At 36.6% G+C, this 18,427-nt stretch overlaps 1 protein-coding gene across 1 annotated transcript in view; it reads right to left on the reverse strand.

Moving 5' to 3' along the window:
• Nucleotides 1-18,427, reverse strand: part of LOC126259629 (inactive tyrosine-protein kinase 7-like) — a 523,717-nt gene that overhangs the window by 33,199 nt on the left and 472,091 nt on the right. Inside the window, exons 8-9 of the mRNA XM_049956550.1 lie at nt 17,801-18,085; nt 1,122-1,234 (exon numbers count right to left, since the gene is read on the reverse strand). Of these exons, the coding sequence (XP_049812507.1) occupies nt 1,122-1,234; nt 17,801-18,085 (398 nt within the window). The remainder of the gene's footprint in view (nt 1-1,121; nt 1,235-17,800; nt 18,086-18,427) is intronic.

Genomic DNA, 18,427 nt, shown 5'->3' on the forward strand with positions numbered 1-18,427 from the left:
ACTATAACACTACGTTAAAACTCACTTAAATGTAGATAAACTGCCATTGTAGCAGCAGTAACCAATCTAACAACTGCACCAGACACTTGTTGACTTATATAGGCGTAGCCAACTGCAGTGTCATATTCTGCCTGTTTACATATCTCTGTATTTGAATATGCATGCCTATATCAGTTTGGTGCTTTAGTGAATATTACATAACACTGCATAGTACTGTCAGCATTAGTGTATGCAAAAATACGAAATTTTTGGAAAGAAAGATGACACAGATAAATGGAAATGAAAGAAGTATAAAAATCTGTAAATAAATGAGACAGGTTTGTCCATTTGCAACTTCATTCTTCAATATATTTATGGATTACACAATCATAACATGAAAGGGAAAACTGAAGTATTAAGTCAGAGGGAGAATCGATTTAATGGAAATGCTCAGCAAAGAGTGCCTCATTGCTTGCACATTGAGGCAAAAAAAGGGCTATGAACAGTTCTCTCAGTTATTCCCAAAACATATTATTATAGAGATCAATTTTACAAAAATAAATGTGTTGCAATGATAACATATGACTTATTCCATGTGAAATTTAATGACCTGTAATAGTCCAAAATAATTCAAAATCTTAATCATAACATTCTTAAATTTTTCACCTACATCCATAAAAAAGTAGTGGCAGAGTGATTTTAGTGGCTACGACAACACAAGGCTTTGATATGGATATTACATTGCAATATGACAATCCATTACGTCAGAAAGCATATATGATGACACTTCTAATCTTGTTATATTCAAAATTATTTTCAACAATACCTGTGAATGAACGAGTCCTTGCAAATTTGCAAATTTAAGTTATCACTTATCATCTGAATTACTGAAATTGTTCAGCAGCTAGAACTTCTCATCTGTTTTCTGTATCTGAAGTTAATGTGGATACTTGGTAAAGATTATCACTCATTACATATGTGCACTGCATACTAACATCAATATAAGTCGGCTTATGCTAATATCTGGCCTTGTATGAACAGTTACATGTTGCTTTAAATGAAGACATTAGGTTAAACAAGATAAATAACTGTGAAACATGAATTACATTTATATAAGAGCTGTGCACCAAGGAAGTACTCACCTTAAACCATTTTATGACTGGTGGATCTGAACCCTGTGCCTTGCAATAAACACGAGACTCAGAACCTAATTCAAGTTTCTTATTGACTGGCCGTGGATTAAATTTCAACTTTTCTGTAGAGAAACAATAGGAATATATGAATACAATCAAAGTTCTAAGCTAATTTTCTTTGAAGATTTTGTAAAAAAAGTAATATTCCAAATTAATAAAATAACAAGAAATATTCAAGAAATATTTTAAATCTGATGTTCAATTTTTTAATCTGTTCAACACATATACATAAATTTAAGTCTCATTTTATTTCATACATGACATAATCAAAATATTTCTTTGAATGACATAATTTAGACATGACTATAATTCAGTGAAGATTATATAAATTCCTAGTCAGCACATCTAAGACACATGCCACTAAAATCTCTACAAATACATTCTACTTTTTCAAATTTTTATAAAGCTATGTATTGTTCATGCAATGAATGTGCAACTAGCCGAATTATTCAAAGAGTGTGTGTGTAAGGAGATGATACCCATTATCAGGAACACTGCAACAATACTTAACACCCACAATAAAAAAAACAGAGAAAATATATGGAACTATTCCCGAAATAATCCTTTGTCATTACTATAAATTATTTAACAATATTTCAGACAAACTGTCTCTAACTGTGTTGGGCTTTAAACATGGAAGAAAAGCAAAAAATTTTGGAAGTGGATACAGTATAGGGGACTGTCTGCCAATTCCCACTTTAACTAAGATCTATAAACTTACAAAAATCTTGTCATTAATCCAACAAAATAAATCCAGTGTTAATAGAGAAACAAGGGATCAAATATAACTTACAAATAAAATTGTATTAATCAACAACTCAAGGAGTCTGTATTAAGAGAGAAGATATTAAGGAGTGACAAAGCAGTTTGACAAACTGACTGTACTTCAGTTTTACTATTTCCTGTGACCTGGCAAGTGGTTTTTTAAATCAATGAACTGAGATGAAGTATAAATACACATTAATGGAAATGTCATCAGTTTGTAGATGATATTATTTTGTTTGCTTTGAGTGCAAAAGAAGTTCAACAAATAATTGAAAAACTCAACAGAGCGAGTGTGAGAGTAAGGCTAAAAACTAACTGTGGTAGAACAAAATTATCAAAACCAGTATGCTGGAATGGTGTTGATGTTGGTCATGGATTGAAGACAAATAAATGAGTAAGAGAAAAAGAAGTTTACATTTTCATGTGAATGTTACTAAAATGGGCATACAGAAAGATATACTAGTGGAATATGGAAAGAACAATGCACTACTGTTTGGGTGAATAACCATCACCAAAACAGGATGGTAAACTTCAACATGTAAAGTTGAACACCAAAGTCATTAGCCACTGTAAATCAAAAGCAGCTAATGCTGAAGATGGTGGTTGGTATTTATCATTGTATGATAAACTTGATGCAACTGTAACTACACATTATTGGTGAAATGTATTTTATTATGTTTTCAGCTGATGTTTACCACTTGGAGTAATAAATTATAATAATAATTTCATGTGGCATAATGGCCTGGGGTGAGTTCTTTCAACTGGACACAGTTTGAACATCTGCTATATTCCTGACCTAGTACAGTTATCCAATCTGAGAAAGGAGACCTACAGTTTAATGTGGGATGCAGACAATATGTCATTTCTGGTGAATTCTCATATCGTTGAAAGGTGAAGGCTAGGTTAAAGGCTAGGTTAAAAAACGAACTGAAAAATCTGTGGCCCAACAAGGACTCAATGCCATGAACTCTCAATTTCCAACCACGTGCTTTACCAACCACCAGGCCTGATGGAGCAATGAACTAGTTCTAGAGTAACAGATTAGTGCTTTGCATTAACTTTCTTAATTATTTTTTGTTTCATTTTGTAACATGTTAAACAGAACATACTGGCCTGCATGCTTGCAAAAAGCTTATAAAGATGAATTAAAGGAACATGTAAAATGAACTTTGTACTTTCATCTGTAACTCTGTGGCCTTATAAGCAGAATTAAGTATTCTTTAAGAGAGAGGAAAAAATGGACACACGTTGGTGACATTTATCACAAAATAAAATTTCCAAGCCAAAAAGAAACAGCCTAAAAGCTGAATTCTTATATTTAGTTACTCAGATGGTCTGTCAGTAATGTTATTACCGATTGATTTAGAGTGAATTCACAGGTATATGGAGTGTTCATCTGTTAATGAGAATTTAAAAAGCAGATATTTGCAATAAAATTAAAATATCACTACTCAACAAAGCAGTAGGAGATATGACCAATAAAAATTCAACTGAGTGACTGATAAGTTGAAGGGAAATGATTAGCTTTAGTATAACCAATTGTGGATGACCATTCACTCAACATTCTGCTAGTTTCAACATATGGTGCAGTAAGTATGTCAGATGACAAGAAATAATTGTTGTCTTATAGAAAAATAGGTCATGAAGAAATTGGTAGGCTCAATCATCAACTATCTGAAGAGTTATAAAGTTAAAAGGAAGACAAGTGTTCATGTGTTTCTCAGAACAGATGAACTGGACATTTTAGTAAAGTAAGATCTTTCACTTAAATTAAATTAAATTTTTTCTCGGCAAAAAAAAGGTTCATGATCAAGAACTAACAGAACATCAGTTGCTACTAAAAAAGAATTTTTTGGTACGCATTACATCTGAAGTGCAGATTATGGCAATATTTCCTTTTAACCTTAACATACTTTACTTTATTTGAATGTAAATAGATTCTGTTTGCTGAACATTTAGAGGGTGTGCTTTTGAACTTTTGTTCATTTTCCAAATTTATTATAATATTGCTCAGTAAACAATGCCCTCTTAAAAGACAGATTGTTTGAAGGCTGGAGTTCTAAATTTAAAAGAGCTTCCCTGCTGAGGTTTTGGAATTTCAGAAATGGTAAAGTGTCTCTAGGATTTATTCCAGTCCCTGTTAATGTTAGGATAAAGAATAAACTCTTTTTTAAAAAAGTAATCCACAATTATTGTACATGATAATTAAAGACATAAAAGAAGAAAACTATAATAAAAGATTGGTAGGAGGTATACCAAATTATTTTCAGTGGATCAAATGGTCACAAGGTTTGAGTTTAATAATTTTAGAGTCTGTGTTCTCAGTATCATCATCTCAACATATTTATGTTGATAATCAGTTTCTAATTTGCATTCCAATAAATGAAAGATAAGAAACACAATCATTGAAGCCAAGTAAGGATCATGCCCTTAACTAAAAACAGTTCGTTACTTTATGCCTATATAGAAAATTCAGTAAAAAATAAGAGCACGACACACACACACACACACACACACACACACACACACACACACACACACACACACACACCGAATGATTACAACAAAATTGAATAATTTATGTATTTTTGCTTTCATTAATTATATAAAAAATATTATTCTAATTTAATTATTAATTGTCAACATACTTTCGCATCTCTTGTCTGATTTTTAAACTCCTGTAAGAAACACTATTTTCCCTTCTACACTGCACACCAAAATTAAAGGGTCACTTATCTGAAACATAACCATTTTCTGCATTTGCAATACAGAAGTTCAAAATTTGGCTCAGAGGTGCCTAAAGTATTCCCTCGGTGTTTTCTTCATGCATCTATCAATTTCACTCTCTCTATGCACATGCCACAGAACATGGCAAAAAAGAGGGATGAAAATGCATAAACACCCTTTCCTGCTTCAGATCATGTTTACATGTCATGGAATAGTTTTGATCAGTCCCTCATAATTACACCCTGCACACCAGAATGGAAACTGCAGTCATGCTACACTCCAAAGGAGTACGATCACAGTCAATCGGTCAATATGCTCTTAAAGATGGGTCGAATCACCTGTGGGATGTCAGTAGTGTGAAAGGTTGTCACGAATGTCATCCTGCTGCACACTGCATTGCAGACTGTCGTTTTCAACTGTGAAATGTGTGAAAATTGACAACACAAGGGAAGGTGTAGTTTCATTCACTTCCTTTATTACATCTCCTGAGACATTTTCATGTCAATTTTGAGCAATAGTGAGTCCAAAATGTTTCCATTGACCACCATAAGAAAACCATCCAATTTCAGTGCCGGGCATTGTAATTCTGACCTCCTAAGTAGTGGTGTCAAGAGATGGTGTGAGATGTGGTTAAGGGGAGGTGTGATGACCTTATAGTGTGGCGCATCCACCGTGGCCAATGTGACATCATTGATCCATCTTACACCTCACATGGACTACTGATGTCTAGTCTTTTTCTGCATGTCAACACCCTACTTTCTAACTTATCACAGAGCCTGAGGGTGACATCAAAGGGCACTACACTTCTGCAGCATTAAGGGCACTACACTTCTGCACCATTACAGAGGAAGGTCAGAAGCACCGATATTCATGCCATATTTTTAATATCTGCATTGCAGTGGGAAAAAATGACAGGGTTCAAAAAAAGTGAACCTATAATTTTGTAGCCCAGTATATACCTTAAGTTTGCCTTTTCCTAATTTGTGCAGTGGGAAGTTTGTAAATTGTACTGATTGTGCATAAGACAACTCATAATAAAGTGAAATGTATGAATAATGTCCTGAAGTAATACATTATCAATGTGTTATAGGTAAATGTCTTCCTTACTAGTATATTTACACTACAATTAATATTTAATTAATGTATGATATATGCTGTATTATTTTTCAACCATAAAATCATCTGTGGAATAGAAGGACGCACTGACCAGAAATTAATACTCTTTTCTTTTTAAATCATTTTTGTTGCCCATCAGAATGGATGATTCATTTATGATTGGCAAAACTTCTATAACTACACTCCTGGAAATTGAAATAAGAACACCGTGAATTCATTGTCCCAGGAAGGGGAAACTTTATTGACACATTCCTGGGATCAGATACCTCACATGATCACACTGACAGAACCACAGGCACATAGACACAGCCAACAGAGCATGCACAATGTCGGCACTAGTACAGTGTATATCCACCTTTCGCAGCAATGCAGGCTGCTATTCTCCCATGGAGACGATCGTAGAGATGCTGGATGTAGTCCTGTGGAACGGCTTGCCACGCCATTTCCACCTGGCGCCTCAGTTGGACCAGCGTTCGTGCTGGACGTGCAGACCGCGTGAGACGACGCTTCATCCAGTCCCAAACATGCTCAATGGGGGACAGATCCGGAGATCTTGCTGGCCAGGGTAGTTGACTTACACCTTCTAGAGCACGTTGGGTGGCACGGGATACATGCGGACATGCATTGTCCTGTTGGTACAGTAAGTTCCCTTGCCGGTCTAGGAATGGTAGAATGATGGGTTCGATGATGGTTTGGATGTACCATGCACTATTCAGTGTCCCCTCGATGATCACCAGTGGTGTACGGCCAGTGTAGGAGATCGCTCCCCACACCATGATGCCGGGTGTTGGCCCTGTGTGCCTCGGTCGTATGCAGTCCTGATTGTGGCGCTCACCTGCACGGCGCCAAACACGCATACGACCATCATTGGCACCAAGGCAGAAGCGACTCTCATCGCTGAAGACGACACGTCTCCATTCGTCCCTCCATTCACGCCTGTCGCGACACCACTGGAGGCGGGCTGTACGATGTTGGGGCGTGAGCGGAAGACGGCCTAACGGTGTGCGGGACCGTAGCCCAGCTTCATGGAGACGGTTGTGAATGGTCCTCGCCGATACCCCAGGAGCAACAGTGTCCCTAATTTGCTGGGAAGTGGCGGTGCGGTCCCCTACGGCACTGCATAGGATCCTACGGTCTTGGCGTGCATCCGTGCGTCGCTGCGGTCCGGTCCCAGGTCGACGGGCACGTGCACCTTCCGCCGACCACTGGCGACAACATCGATGTACTGTGGAGACCTCACGCCCCACGTGTTGAGCAATTCGGCGGTACGTCCACCCAGCCTCCCGCATGCCCACTATACGCCCTCGCTCAAAGTCCATCAACTGCACATACGGTTCACGTCCACGCTGTCGCGGCATGCTACCAGTGTTAAAGACTGCGATGGAGCTCCGTATGCCACGGCAAACTGGCTGACACTGACGGCGGCGGTGCACAAATGCTGCACAGCTAGCGCCATTCGACGGCCAACACCGCGGTTCCTGGTGTGTCCGCTGTGCCGTGCGTGTGATCATTGCTTGTACAGCCCTCTCGCAGTGTCCGGAGCAAGTATGGTGGGTCTGACACACCGGTGTCAATGTGTTCTTTTTTCCATTTCCAGGAGTGTATATACTTCACTGCTTTTATTGTAAACAGGGTTTCCAAGGTGATGGTGCATATTTTACTCCTAAGAAATGTGTAAGAGGCCGTTAACCATTGATTAAAGTGTTGAGTAAAAGACGTTCAAGAGTCCACACAATACATTGCGCTATTTGCATCTTTCTTGGCAATGGATACATTAGTTATAGCTGTAGAATAGATAGAGAATGTTGTTCCATAAGTTTTTTTTTAATGAATGTGCTTGCATGAAATATAAGATTGTAATACTTCCATTGCTGGAATCTGCACTCAGACGAAGTGCAAAGGTTTCATAATACGTGAGTTACAATTCAAAATTAAAAAATTGGATATTGGGCATTTGCCAAACAATGTTCTATCATTTTCTCAAGTTCACCTCTGAGTTATTTACCTAGTACATAACACTCTTTATTGTGTTTTGATGAAATTTCAGTTCATTTGGAAAGAAATGAATCACTCTATAAGTAGAGTTGAAATTTAATTTACCTACATTTAGATTCACATTTACACTCTGCAAGTTATCGTGTAATGTATGTCGGAAAGTACTTCTGATATCATTTCCACTGTCCCCCTTTTCATGGTCGATGTTGTGTGGTAAGAACAACTACCAGTAAGCCTCCATACGGGCCCTAATTTCTCTCATTTCCTGGTCATGCTCATTTTGTGAGATGCATGAGGGAGGAAGTATGAGATGCATCCAGAAAGTAAGTTCTGACTGCATCCAGAGATGCAATGAGTAATCAGACAGGAGTAAAGAGGAGGTATGTGGGAATAATGCAGCATGGTTTAAGTCTTGTAGTGGCAGTGGATGCTGCAAAGTGCTAGGATGAAATTGGTGCTCTAATATTGTCTACCGCCAGCTGTGAGGTTCACGCTGTTATCTAATTTTTGCATGATCAGAAGCAATCTCCAGTGGTGACCCATCTCCAATTGTGACACATAAGAACTCAACATTATGAGCGACAGTATGGTCAGATGATGGTGCAGACATCCGTTGCAGGATGAACCAACATTCACAACAAAGACCACAGTAGCTGAACATCTTTGGTAACACCAGAACTGATGGAAAAAGTGTGGCAAGCAATTTTGTATAACCAGCACTTCACTATTTCGGAACTCTCTCCTTCTCATCAGTTCCTCTGGATGTCTCACTTGCTGTTGCAGAAAATTGTCTCCCAGTGACTTGGTTTTCATCAAGTGTGTGCACGATGGGTGCCAAGGCAACTGACAGATGAACACAAAACCAAACATCTGGCTGCAACATTAACATTACTACAGGGGTGCACAAAGAAAGAAGTTTCTCAACTATGTTGTCAGTGGGAATGAAAAATTGGTGTCACATGCCTCACCAGAAACAAAGCAACAATCCACGCTTTGGTGACATAGTGGCTCAACCGTGAAGACCAAATTCAAGTGGACAGTCTCTGTCCAAAAAATCATGTGCACTGTCTTCTGGGATCAATGGGTGTCATCTGGTGTGTTTTTACCATGATGGGTGACCATAAATCGTGAGCAGTATTGTGAAACACTGAAAAATCTGAGGAGGAAAATGTTTCCACAACAGTGCAGAGGTGTGGACTAAAGTGACTTTGTGGCTTGGATTTTGATGGCAGACTCCTATGACATGGGCAAACAACTGATGGTGCACCATTGTGATAAATGCCCCAGGAATGGTGATGACTCAGTTGAGAAATAGACAGTGAATCGATGCAAATATTGGAATGAATGTTTTGTACTTATTGATATTTTTGTTTTCTTTATTAGTCATCAGAACTTACTTTCTGGATGACCTCATAATATATTGCCTGACTAGTCTTGAATTTTATGGTCTCAGAATTTCAGCAGTAAATAGTGCACATCTCTCTTATCATGCTTGCAACTGGAGTTTGACATGTTGTTCAGTATTGGATCTTCTCTCTATCTCTTCTATTAATACTACCTGTTGAGGATCTCAGGCTGATAATCAGTACTCAGTAAACAGTGGAACAAGTGTTTTGTGGATGAATTATGTTTCAATGACTATCAACCTCATTTTTGGTTTTAGTTATGTTCAAGATCAAGTGCCAGCACTAGTACCCAAAGTTAATGCTCTGCAGGTCTTCCTGCTGTCTTCTACTACACAAACTCTACAATATCTGCAAAACATAATATTTTTCCTCCATCCTCCACCCCCCCCCCCCCCCAATTCCCTTCACCTATACCTGCATCAACACTTACATGTAATCTTCAGTGGATCTAACCTTATTTCTAAAAACTTAAAACTTGTGGTTAGTTCTCAATTTCAGGCCCTAACAGTGTAATATGTAGATTTTATCACTTTATGTAAGCATATCCTTGAGAACATGTAGTGATCATTTAAATAAAACAAGAAATAGCCATTGATACAACATGAACCCTCCATTACACGCACCGCAGACTGTGAGTTTTATCTTTCCATCAACAATCACTTATAAATTCAAGATTTCCATTAGCGGCTTTTTCTACCTTCCCCTCATTCCGCAACGAATTATTGGCAACAATTGAAGTTAGTCATTATTGCCTGAAGCAGCAGTCTCGTGAGGTGCAGAGTGTCAGTCTGCGTGTGTGCACTCGTGTGACGCGGTTCTATCATCAGTTCTTTTACAATGTATTGCAGGTAAGGAGGTTTCTTCCTTTACAATATTACAAAACATAGACAGTTACGTTTAGAAACTTTTTTTATTTATTACCCAAACTGTCACACAATTATGAGCCTTTTCATTGACCAACACAGATTAGTGAAGTAAGTTATACCCCCCCCCCCTCCCCCCTGCAGAAGAACGGTGGATGACAATCAGGTTTTGCAGTGGTTGGACGAAGAGCTTGGTAATGAAGAATGTAGTGATCTGGAGTCAATATTCAAAAGTGATCACTATTCAGATAGTGAACAGTCGCTGGACAAAAGTGATTCTATCGAAAAATTTAACTTGTATTTTAGGAACGATGGTATGCAATGGAGTCATCGACCTGTAATCCAAAACAGAAGAGTAAGAAGACCTCAACATAATATTGTCAAGCATTTACCGGGAGTCATAGGCAAAGCAAAAAATGCCAAGCGTCCAATTGATTGTTTGCAACTTTTCTTCACAAATGATATTTTAGAAGAAATTGTTTGCTGCACTAATATTTACATTGCTACCATCCATTCTAAATATTCCAGAGAAAGAGATTCTGCAGACACTAGCATTATAGAAATCAAAGCTTGTTTAGGACTCCTTTTCTTGGCAGGTGTGCTACAAATATCACACACAAATTTACTAGATCTCTGGGCTGCATATGGTACTGGAGTGGAGTACTTCAGACTTTCAATGGGCATAAACCATTTTTGTTTCTTGCTGACATGTCTAAGATTTGATGACGTTAGAAACAGAGCTCATCGGAAGGAAACAGACAAATTAGCTGCTGTCCAGTTCTTTATAGATCAGTTCAATGAAAACTGCAAGAAACATTATAGTTTATCAGAGCTAGTTACAGTAGATGAAATGCTGGATACATGCATTGGCAGATGTGGATTTATACAATACATCCATCAAAACTGGCAAAACATGGTATAAAAATGTTTGCACTTAGAGATGCTAGGATGTTCTATACCAGCCATTTAGAAATATACAGTGGAAAGCAAGTGGATGGGCCTTATCTCTGTGATAACACACCTCATGCTATTGTCAAAAGAATGGTGAAATGCATATCCAAATCTGGCAGAAATGTAACCTGTGGTAATTGGTTCACATCAATTCCACTTGCGGCTGACTAGTTGGAAAAGCTGACAAGCTGACAATGGTTGGAACAATTCGAAAAAATAAACATGAAATTCCTCCATTTATGACAGTAGCAAAAGATCGTCCTGTGGAATCCAGAATTTTTGAATTTAGGAAGAATATGACACTGGTTTCATATAGACCTAAGAAAGACAAGGTTGTTCTGGTACTGTCTACTTTACATGATGATGACAGTATTGACAGTGATTCGGAAAACTGCAAGCCAGAAATAATAACATTTTACAACGAGACTAAATCTGGTGTGGATAAAGTTGATGAGATGAAATGTACATACTCTGTGACAAGAATTACCAGAAGACGGCCATTTATAATTTTTTCCTCTCTTCTAAATATTGCTGGAATCAATGGATACATAATTTACAAGAGTGATTAGGATTCAACAATTCCCAGAAAAGACTATCTAAAAGTTCTGGCCAAAGAACTGTTGCATGATTATATGACAATGAAGGTCAATCATCTAAGTACACCGGTGAACATCAAGAATCGTATCAAGAAAATTTTGGGATTATCAACAGCTGAAGCTCTTCCTAGACCTCCATACACAACAGCTCGAGGAAGATGCAACTTCTGTGATAGGAAAATTACAGACCGACGAGATTTTCCTGCAATGTGTGCAATAAATTTATATGCTTGGAACATGTCAGTGCATATCTGTGCAGTGAGTGCAGTGAAAATGGCAACCATCACGAGTGATTTACTCAAATTGACAGTGAGGCTGTAAACTATAGTTTTCTGAAAAAGTTTCTGAACTAATTTACTTAAGATAAGTATTGGTTAATATTCATTTGGAAAAACAGTGAAAAAACAGAATGAACATAAATTTCAGCGAGTACAATAAATGTTCTTATTGGTTTACGGGTAAATTATGAGTTAAAATATTTTATGTACACTACTGATGCTGAAATACATTGTGTTTATGAATTCATTGTTTTATTTGCGTTATCCAGTCTTGAATATATTATATTTGCCAACTGTAATGTCAGAATTGTTCATGAAAATGGTATAAAACACAATGCGCACTCTCAGTCCACGCGCGTGTAGCGGAGATAAAAAAATCGCGCGTGTAGCAGAGGGTTAAACAACACAGCACGTAGAAATAACAGGAAATCCTGTATGGTGATTGTTGAACATGGTAATCACTGATGATGGCTGTCGAAACTGTTTATTCATTGCAATTGCAGTTTTAAGCATTTGTCATTTTCATGCAATTGAAAGCATGATAACGGTAATAGAAAGACCTTCGTAATTACATGTTTCAATTTATGGACTTCTATCTACAGGGCGATTCAGCTAAGCTGTTCAACTGTAGTATTTCTGTAACTGTAATTATGAGGAAGTCTCGACTAGCTGATGTATATAGCCTTTTAAATACAGGAATATCAGTATTAACTTTTTCAAATGAAACTATAGTAATTCCTGCTGCTAGAATTGTAATTCTAGTAGACACAAATTAAACAGTATTTCACTCTTCAAAGGGAATTACAACATTTAGAACTTAACATTTACCTGTTTTTAACATGAAATCGATTTCTGTCCTACGTGGAAGTCTGTGATTCTATACCCAAATAAGTAAATATTTACTACCTGATAAGAAGGAAAGAGATTACTGCAGCACCATGACACCAGTAAAAAAGGGACATGCAGGAAATATAGCTTTCATTCTTTTTGTGTCATTCACAAATGTCAAGTGCTGGTTAATTTGAAAAAAATTTATGTCTCACACACCTGAAATTAGATATGATACCTCTCCAGGGAGAATGCAGAACGAATGCAAAGACAGCAGCTGAGCTGTATGCTTGAAGGTATCCTAATGGACAGTATTTGACAAGAATGAAAATTCAGCAAATGTGTTAAAAAAATTATATTGGAAGGGCACTAGAATACTGTACACATGGTAAGGAGGAAGCCAGCAATGAGTAGAGCAAATGAAATAGATGATCTGGCAGCTGTTTATCATAATCCACCTTTTCAGCTCCATGGAAAATAGGAGTAGCTCAAGAATAAGAATGCATCCATAGCATATCATGTGTCACTTCAACAGCAGATTAACCACTGGTGTTGCTGAAGACACATGGAATTCTGTTGCTCATTTCTGATGTGACATCAGGACAATATGTTCACACTTCAAAGGATTCCCTTAACCAATGAATGTACATTTACAAACCATTGAAAACTGACTGTTTGAAACATGTGTTATTGGGTTGCTGAGAATAAGCATTGGCTGTGACATGTTGGTCATTGGAGGCACTGGAGTGTGAATGTTTCATGTGGGGTTATTGGAGATTATGTGATTGCTCTTTACTTCAATCAAGTAAGCTTCATACATAAAAAATACACACAATTTCTTACCAAAGTGCTACAGGGTCTATTAGAGGAATTACTACTTGAAATATGTAGATGCATGTGGTACCATCATGATGGATGCATGGCTCATTGGTTTTCCATCACTAGACAGGATTTGAAGGCATTATTGATGCCACTGGGCTTTTTCTCTGGGGTAAACTCGAAGATGAAGTCCATGCATGAGTTTCAATGAACATAAAGCTTTAAAACATCACATTATTGCAGCAAGTGCAATGATATCATAGATACTTCTTGAGTCTGTCCAGAAGTCCTTGCACTGGTGGCTGCAAATGGCTGCAAATGTGTACTGCAGCAGATAGTGGGCATTTTGACCACTTGACGACATAAATGGAATTTTAAGTAAGTATATTTGGCTATATCATTTCATGATCCCTTTTTGTTGCTGATGTTAAAGTAATTTTGCAATGTAAGTGTTTTCCTTGATATTCTTTATTTAACAATCTTATACCTCAATTTACTGCTTCACAATTCCATTCAATTTTTTGTGTGCACTTTGTTTTCAAAGCTCTGGAAAAAAACAAGAGTAGAACTGTTACTACTATTAACTAGTAAACCATCCTAACATGTCTTGTCTTTTCCTTTCCGGTTGGTGTGTAGCTCCACCCATGTGTAGTGAAATGTAATTAGTATCATTTTTAAACTAAACTTGTCACCAGTTATGCTGTTGCAAGTAGACTCTCCCTGCTGCACTGAGCTGGAGTACCCAATCAGCCTGATATGACACTTCCATGTAGTAACACAAACTTCAGCATAAGAGAACAGTCAGTTTCATGTTTTAAATGGATAAATCCCAAGTTCTACATATTGTAATTTGTCTGAAACTAGAGACAGGATTTTGCCATTGGATTCATCTATTTTAGAACTGTGATGCTAGTAGGAGAGATAACTAAAGTTTTATTTGGACAAGCAAATTAGATATTGATATCTCTGTAATTAATGTAGGTATGAAAAGAGACTATACATCATTTAGTGATGACTTCTTTGCAGTTCATTTGCATGGAAACAGAATTATGATACCTTAAATGGTTCAGGAAATATCTGACGTGAAGAACTTAGCTGAATGACCCTGTACGCCCTATACATGGTACGCTTTCTGTTGCTTGAAAATGACGAATGTTAAAAACTCCATTCACAATAGATAAAAATGTTTGATAGCGCTACATGATAGTTAGCATATTTTACAGTTTCATGAAGGGCATGGGCTCATTCCCAAAGTTGTGATATTACCTTAATTAACTATTTCATTATGTCACTGGTGAAAAAAAGTACTGCAGAAGTTAAATTATACTTAAGAAAGCGTTATTTTAATTTCTGTTGGAACATCTGAATGTTCAAAATATCCCTATCCCAGGATGTTTTACAACAAATGTCTATAAGTGTGAAAATATTTTAGACACTGCCAGAATTCAGTTGAAGGTTAGTCCTAATATGTAGCACAGACATGTAAAAACTGTTGATCATAACTTAGGAATACAATAGGCATGTGATTCAGTGAATGACAACCTAAATAATAGCACATTATGACAATTTGTTTCTTAGTGAATTCTCTTGCAATTGCACAATGAAGGTAATGTAAAAAGACCCAGATAAAATAACTGGAAGCTATATAAATATAAAAACAAAATGTTCTTCTAATGAAGCATTTAAAAATATTAGTGTAACTGAATTATCAACAGAAGAAACAAAAGAAATGAAGAAATAAAATACAAGATAAGTTTTAAGTATAAATTGCACAAATATCCAGGGGGTAAAAATAAAAGGTATTCTACATTAAAGACAGATAAAGCACATCTACTTAGCTAATATATGTGGTAAGAGTGCAAACAGAAAGATAAAACAATTTACAAAACCTCAACCTTGCAAAGTTCATAGTTGTGTATTTCATTAACAAACACAAAAAAGAGAAAGATACGGCAAAATTGAAAAAGCCAGTAGATGGCATGACATGCCTTTGAGGACTTAAGATCAGCTAAAATATGACACATGAGGTTCAAAACAGAAATCAAAAAAGGAATGCATCAAATTAACATATTGTACATGATGTGCTGAAAAGTACTGCCTTTGAATTTTTTGTGTGAAGATTCTTAATGCTTTTAAAATAAAATAAATACTGTTAACAATCTAAATCTTTATTCTTCATGTCCACATATTTACAGCCCTTGCCACTAGAGGACTCCAAATTGTAGTGCGTAACATGGTGTGTAACATAACTATATTGGTGTATGAAAAACAGCATGCTGTAGTCAGGTTCAAATTCAAAGAGTTTGTCCACACATGGAGCAACGTCTCCTTCAGCATGACAATGCCAGACCACACACTTTACTGCAATATCTGCATCAATTTGATGCCTTGGATTCAGTGTCACCTATCATCCTCCATACAGTACTGACTTGGCAACATCCAATTTTCATCTATTTCCAAAATATAAAGAACGCCTTTGAGAACTTCACTTTGCTAGTGAAGAAGTAGTGCAAGCAGAGGTGAGGCTGTGGCCCCATCAACAAAGTAAAACTTTGTACAGTGACAAAATCAACAAACTGGTCCTTCATTGTGAGAAACATGTTCGTCACCATGATGGCTATGTTGAGAATTAAATGTGTAGACATGAAGAACAAAGATGTAGAATGTTAATAAAATAAGTTTTATTTAAAAAGCTTTGAGGGTTTTCACATAAAAAATTCTGAGGCATTACTTTTCAGCATGCCTTCACTCATTGTTGCTGATAAGACAACCAACACATCAACAAATATATGAGTAGCATCTCAAAAAGTACAAAACCTTTCACAGAAACACCTGTCTTTAATAGACAGATATCAGAATTTCCTAGTCATGAAGTAGGCAAAAAATTCTCTCCTTAAGAAACAGGCACATGAAACATAGAAGATGGACGAGTTGGTAGCACAGTGGCTCCTTCCCATTTCAGCATAAAAAAAAGAAGAGGTCACTTACAGATCTGTAGCCTGCTGCAGTTACTGATATCTAGTACAGCACACTGACATATATTTATCACCTGTACATATTATTTCTATCTTCTGGTTACTTCTACAAACATTAAACTGACCAACAAACAGTGAAATCTCTTTTTCATGCTTGCTATGTCTTCATCACTCTGGTTATCAACATAACAACTGCCTACATATTCGGCAATTATCTCAATCAGCTTCTGTTCTATCTGGTCTGCACAAGACTGAAGTCATTCAGTTATCGTGTTGGCCAAGACTACAGTTTTTTGAATTTAGGTCTTTAAAATAAGGCCACTGTAGCTAATTTTACTGCCATTCCACTATGATTATTTTCGGATCATTTTCCCTAAGGGGACCCATAGAGATTGATTAAGAATATATTTATTCACATCTTGTACAAAATCACCATCTCAAAACTTGCACTAAGAGTCTTTTATTGCCATGTTTCTAAGTCTGTCAATGATGAGACATTTGATTAAAGAAATACAATGTGTGATAGAAAATAACACAATGATGAGGCTTTTGATGAGCATAGATGTTTGCATATAGACAATTCAAAAGGCAGCATCGAGTATCCTGTTATTAACATGCCTCTTCTTAAAATTGTTCTACTCTTTTCTTTTTAATTGTCTGATATATTATTATTATTATTTAGGCAGACTTACTATTCCAATAAAACTGATGTTTTGTCTTCCCATCTTTCTGTTATTATTCTATCATTTTATAAGACACAGATTACCTGTTCTGTGACAGCACTTTATTACCTTATCTAAAAGTTGACCATTTGTCCTACAATTAACTCTCTGATGTTCATTGCAACTCTTACACATTTTATCCCTCTCAACTTAAGTGTTCTGCATTACTCAGTACTGTCTCCTTGCGCTTTTCTTGTTTTCAACATTCATCCCATTTTCTTATCCCCATTCAGAGATAAAGCTTGAAGATTTTGTGAATTCTTTTATATTTCTAGTTGCACTACAACCACATTAATTTCTATAAGTAGAACTATTTTTAAAAATTTTGTTTAAAAAAAGAACAATATTTTGAATTTTTGGGATTTTTCAGTTTGTCACCAGACCAATTTCTGCAACATATCTTAAAGAAACCAGCTTCTTTAAATAGGCCTACATATTACTTTGTCATATTCTAAACCATATCACTTGTTTTACTGATAAGCTATGTTACCAAATAAGATCTTTCCCTAGATCTCATTCACAACAAATCCATTCAAAAGAAAATAAATTCATACTCTGTAACAAATAAGTTTTTGCAACTTTCTAACCTTTAACAAAAAGAGAAGCAGCTTTGGAGATTTGAGGTGGAAAGCCTGTAGTATTAACTTGGCAACTATACTGTCCTCTGTCCTCCAAGAACACTTCCGTAATGTTTAGAATTCCCGTCCAAGGATTGGTTTTCAAGTGTTCAGCTTCTCTCAGTTGTTTCCCATCCTTCAACCAGTGGACTTTAGTTACTGGAAAAGGCATAGCTTCAAACTGACACCTGAAGATAGCTGACTCTCCTTCTTCCACTGTCACAGGAATTGGCGATGCTAACACTGTTGGTGGAGCTGAAAATAATTTGCTGGACGTTACTTAGCGTGCAAAAACTTCTCTGAAGTAATTGTGCACAATATTACTGAGGCTGTATGGCTGTTAACTTCTTGAGTATGTACATTACATTATGAAGTGCTTCATTTTTGTTTTGTGTAGATACGTCTGTACTAATGTCTTCAGATTCCATCATCATTTAATCAATGAGAGGTATGTTATCTGTAATTTATTTTAGTCTTTGCAGTCATGACCACTGCACCTAAGGTATGAATTCAGATAGCAAGAAAAAAAGTATTACTTGCATATAATCTATAATATATGTACATCGAGTCACTTATGTGATATGCAAAAACTGGTAG

The sequence above is a fragment of the Schistocerca nitens genome, chromosome 5 (assembly GCF_023898315.1).
Source record: "Schistocerca nitens isolate TAMUIC-IGC-003100 chromosome 5, iqSchNite1.1, whole genome shotgun sequence".
NCBI classification, from domain to species: Eukaryota; Metazoa; Arthropoda; class Insecta; order Orthoptera; family Acrididae; genus Schistocerca; species Schistocerca nitens.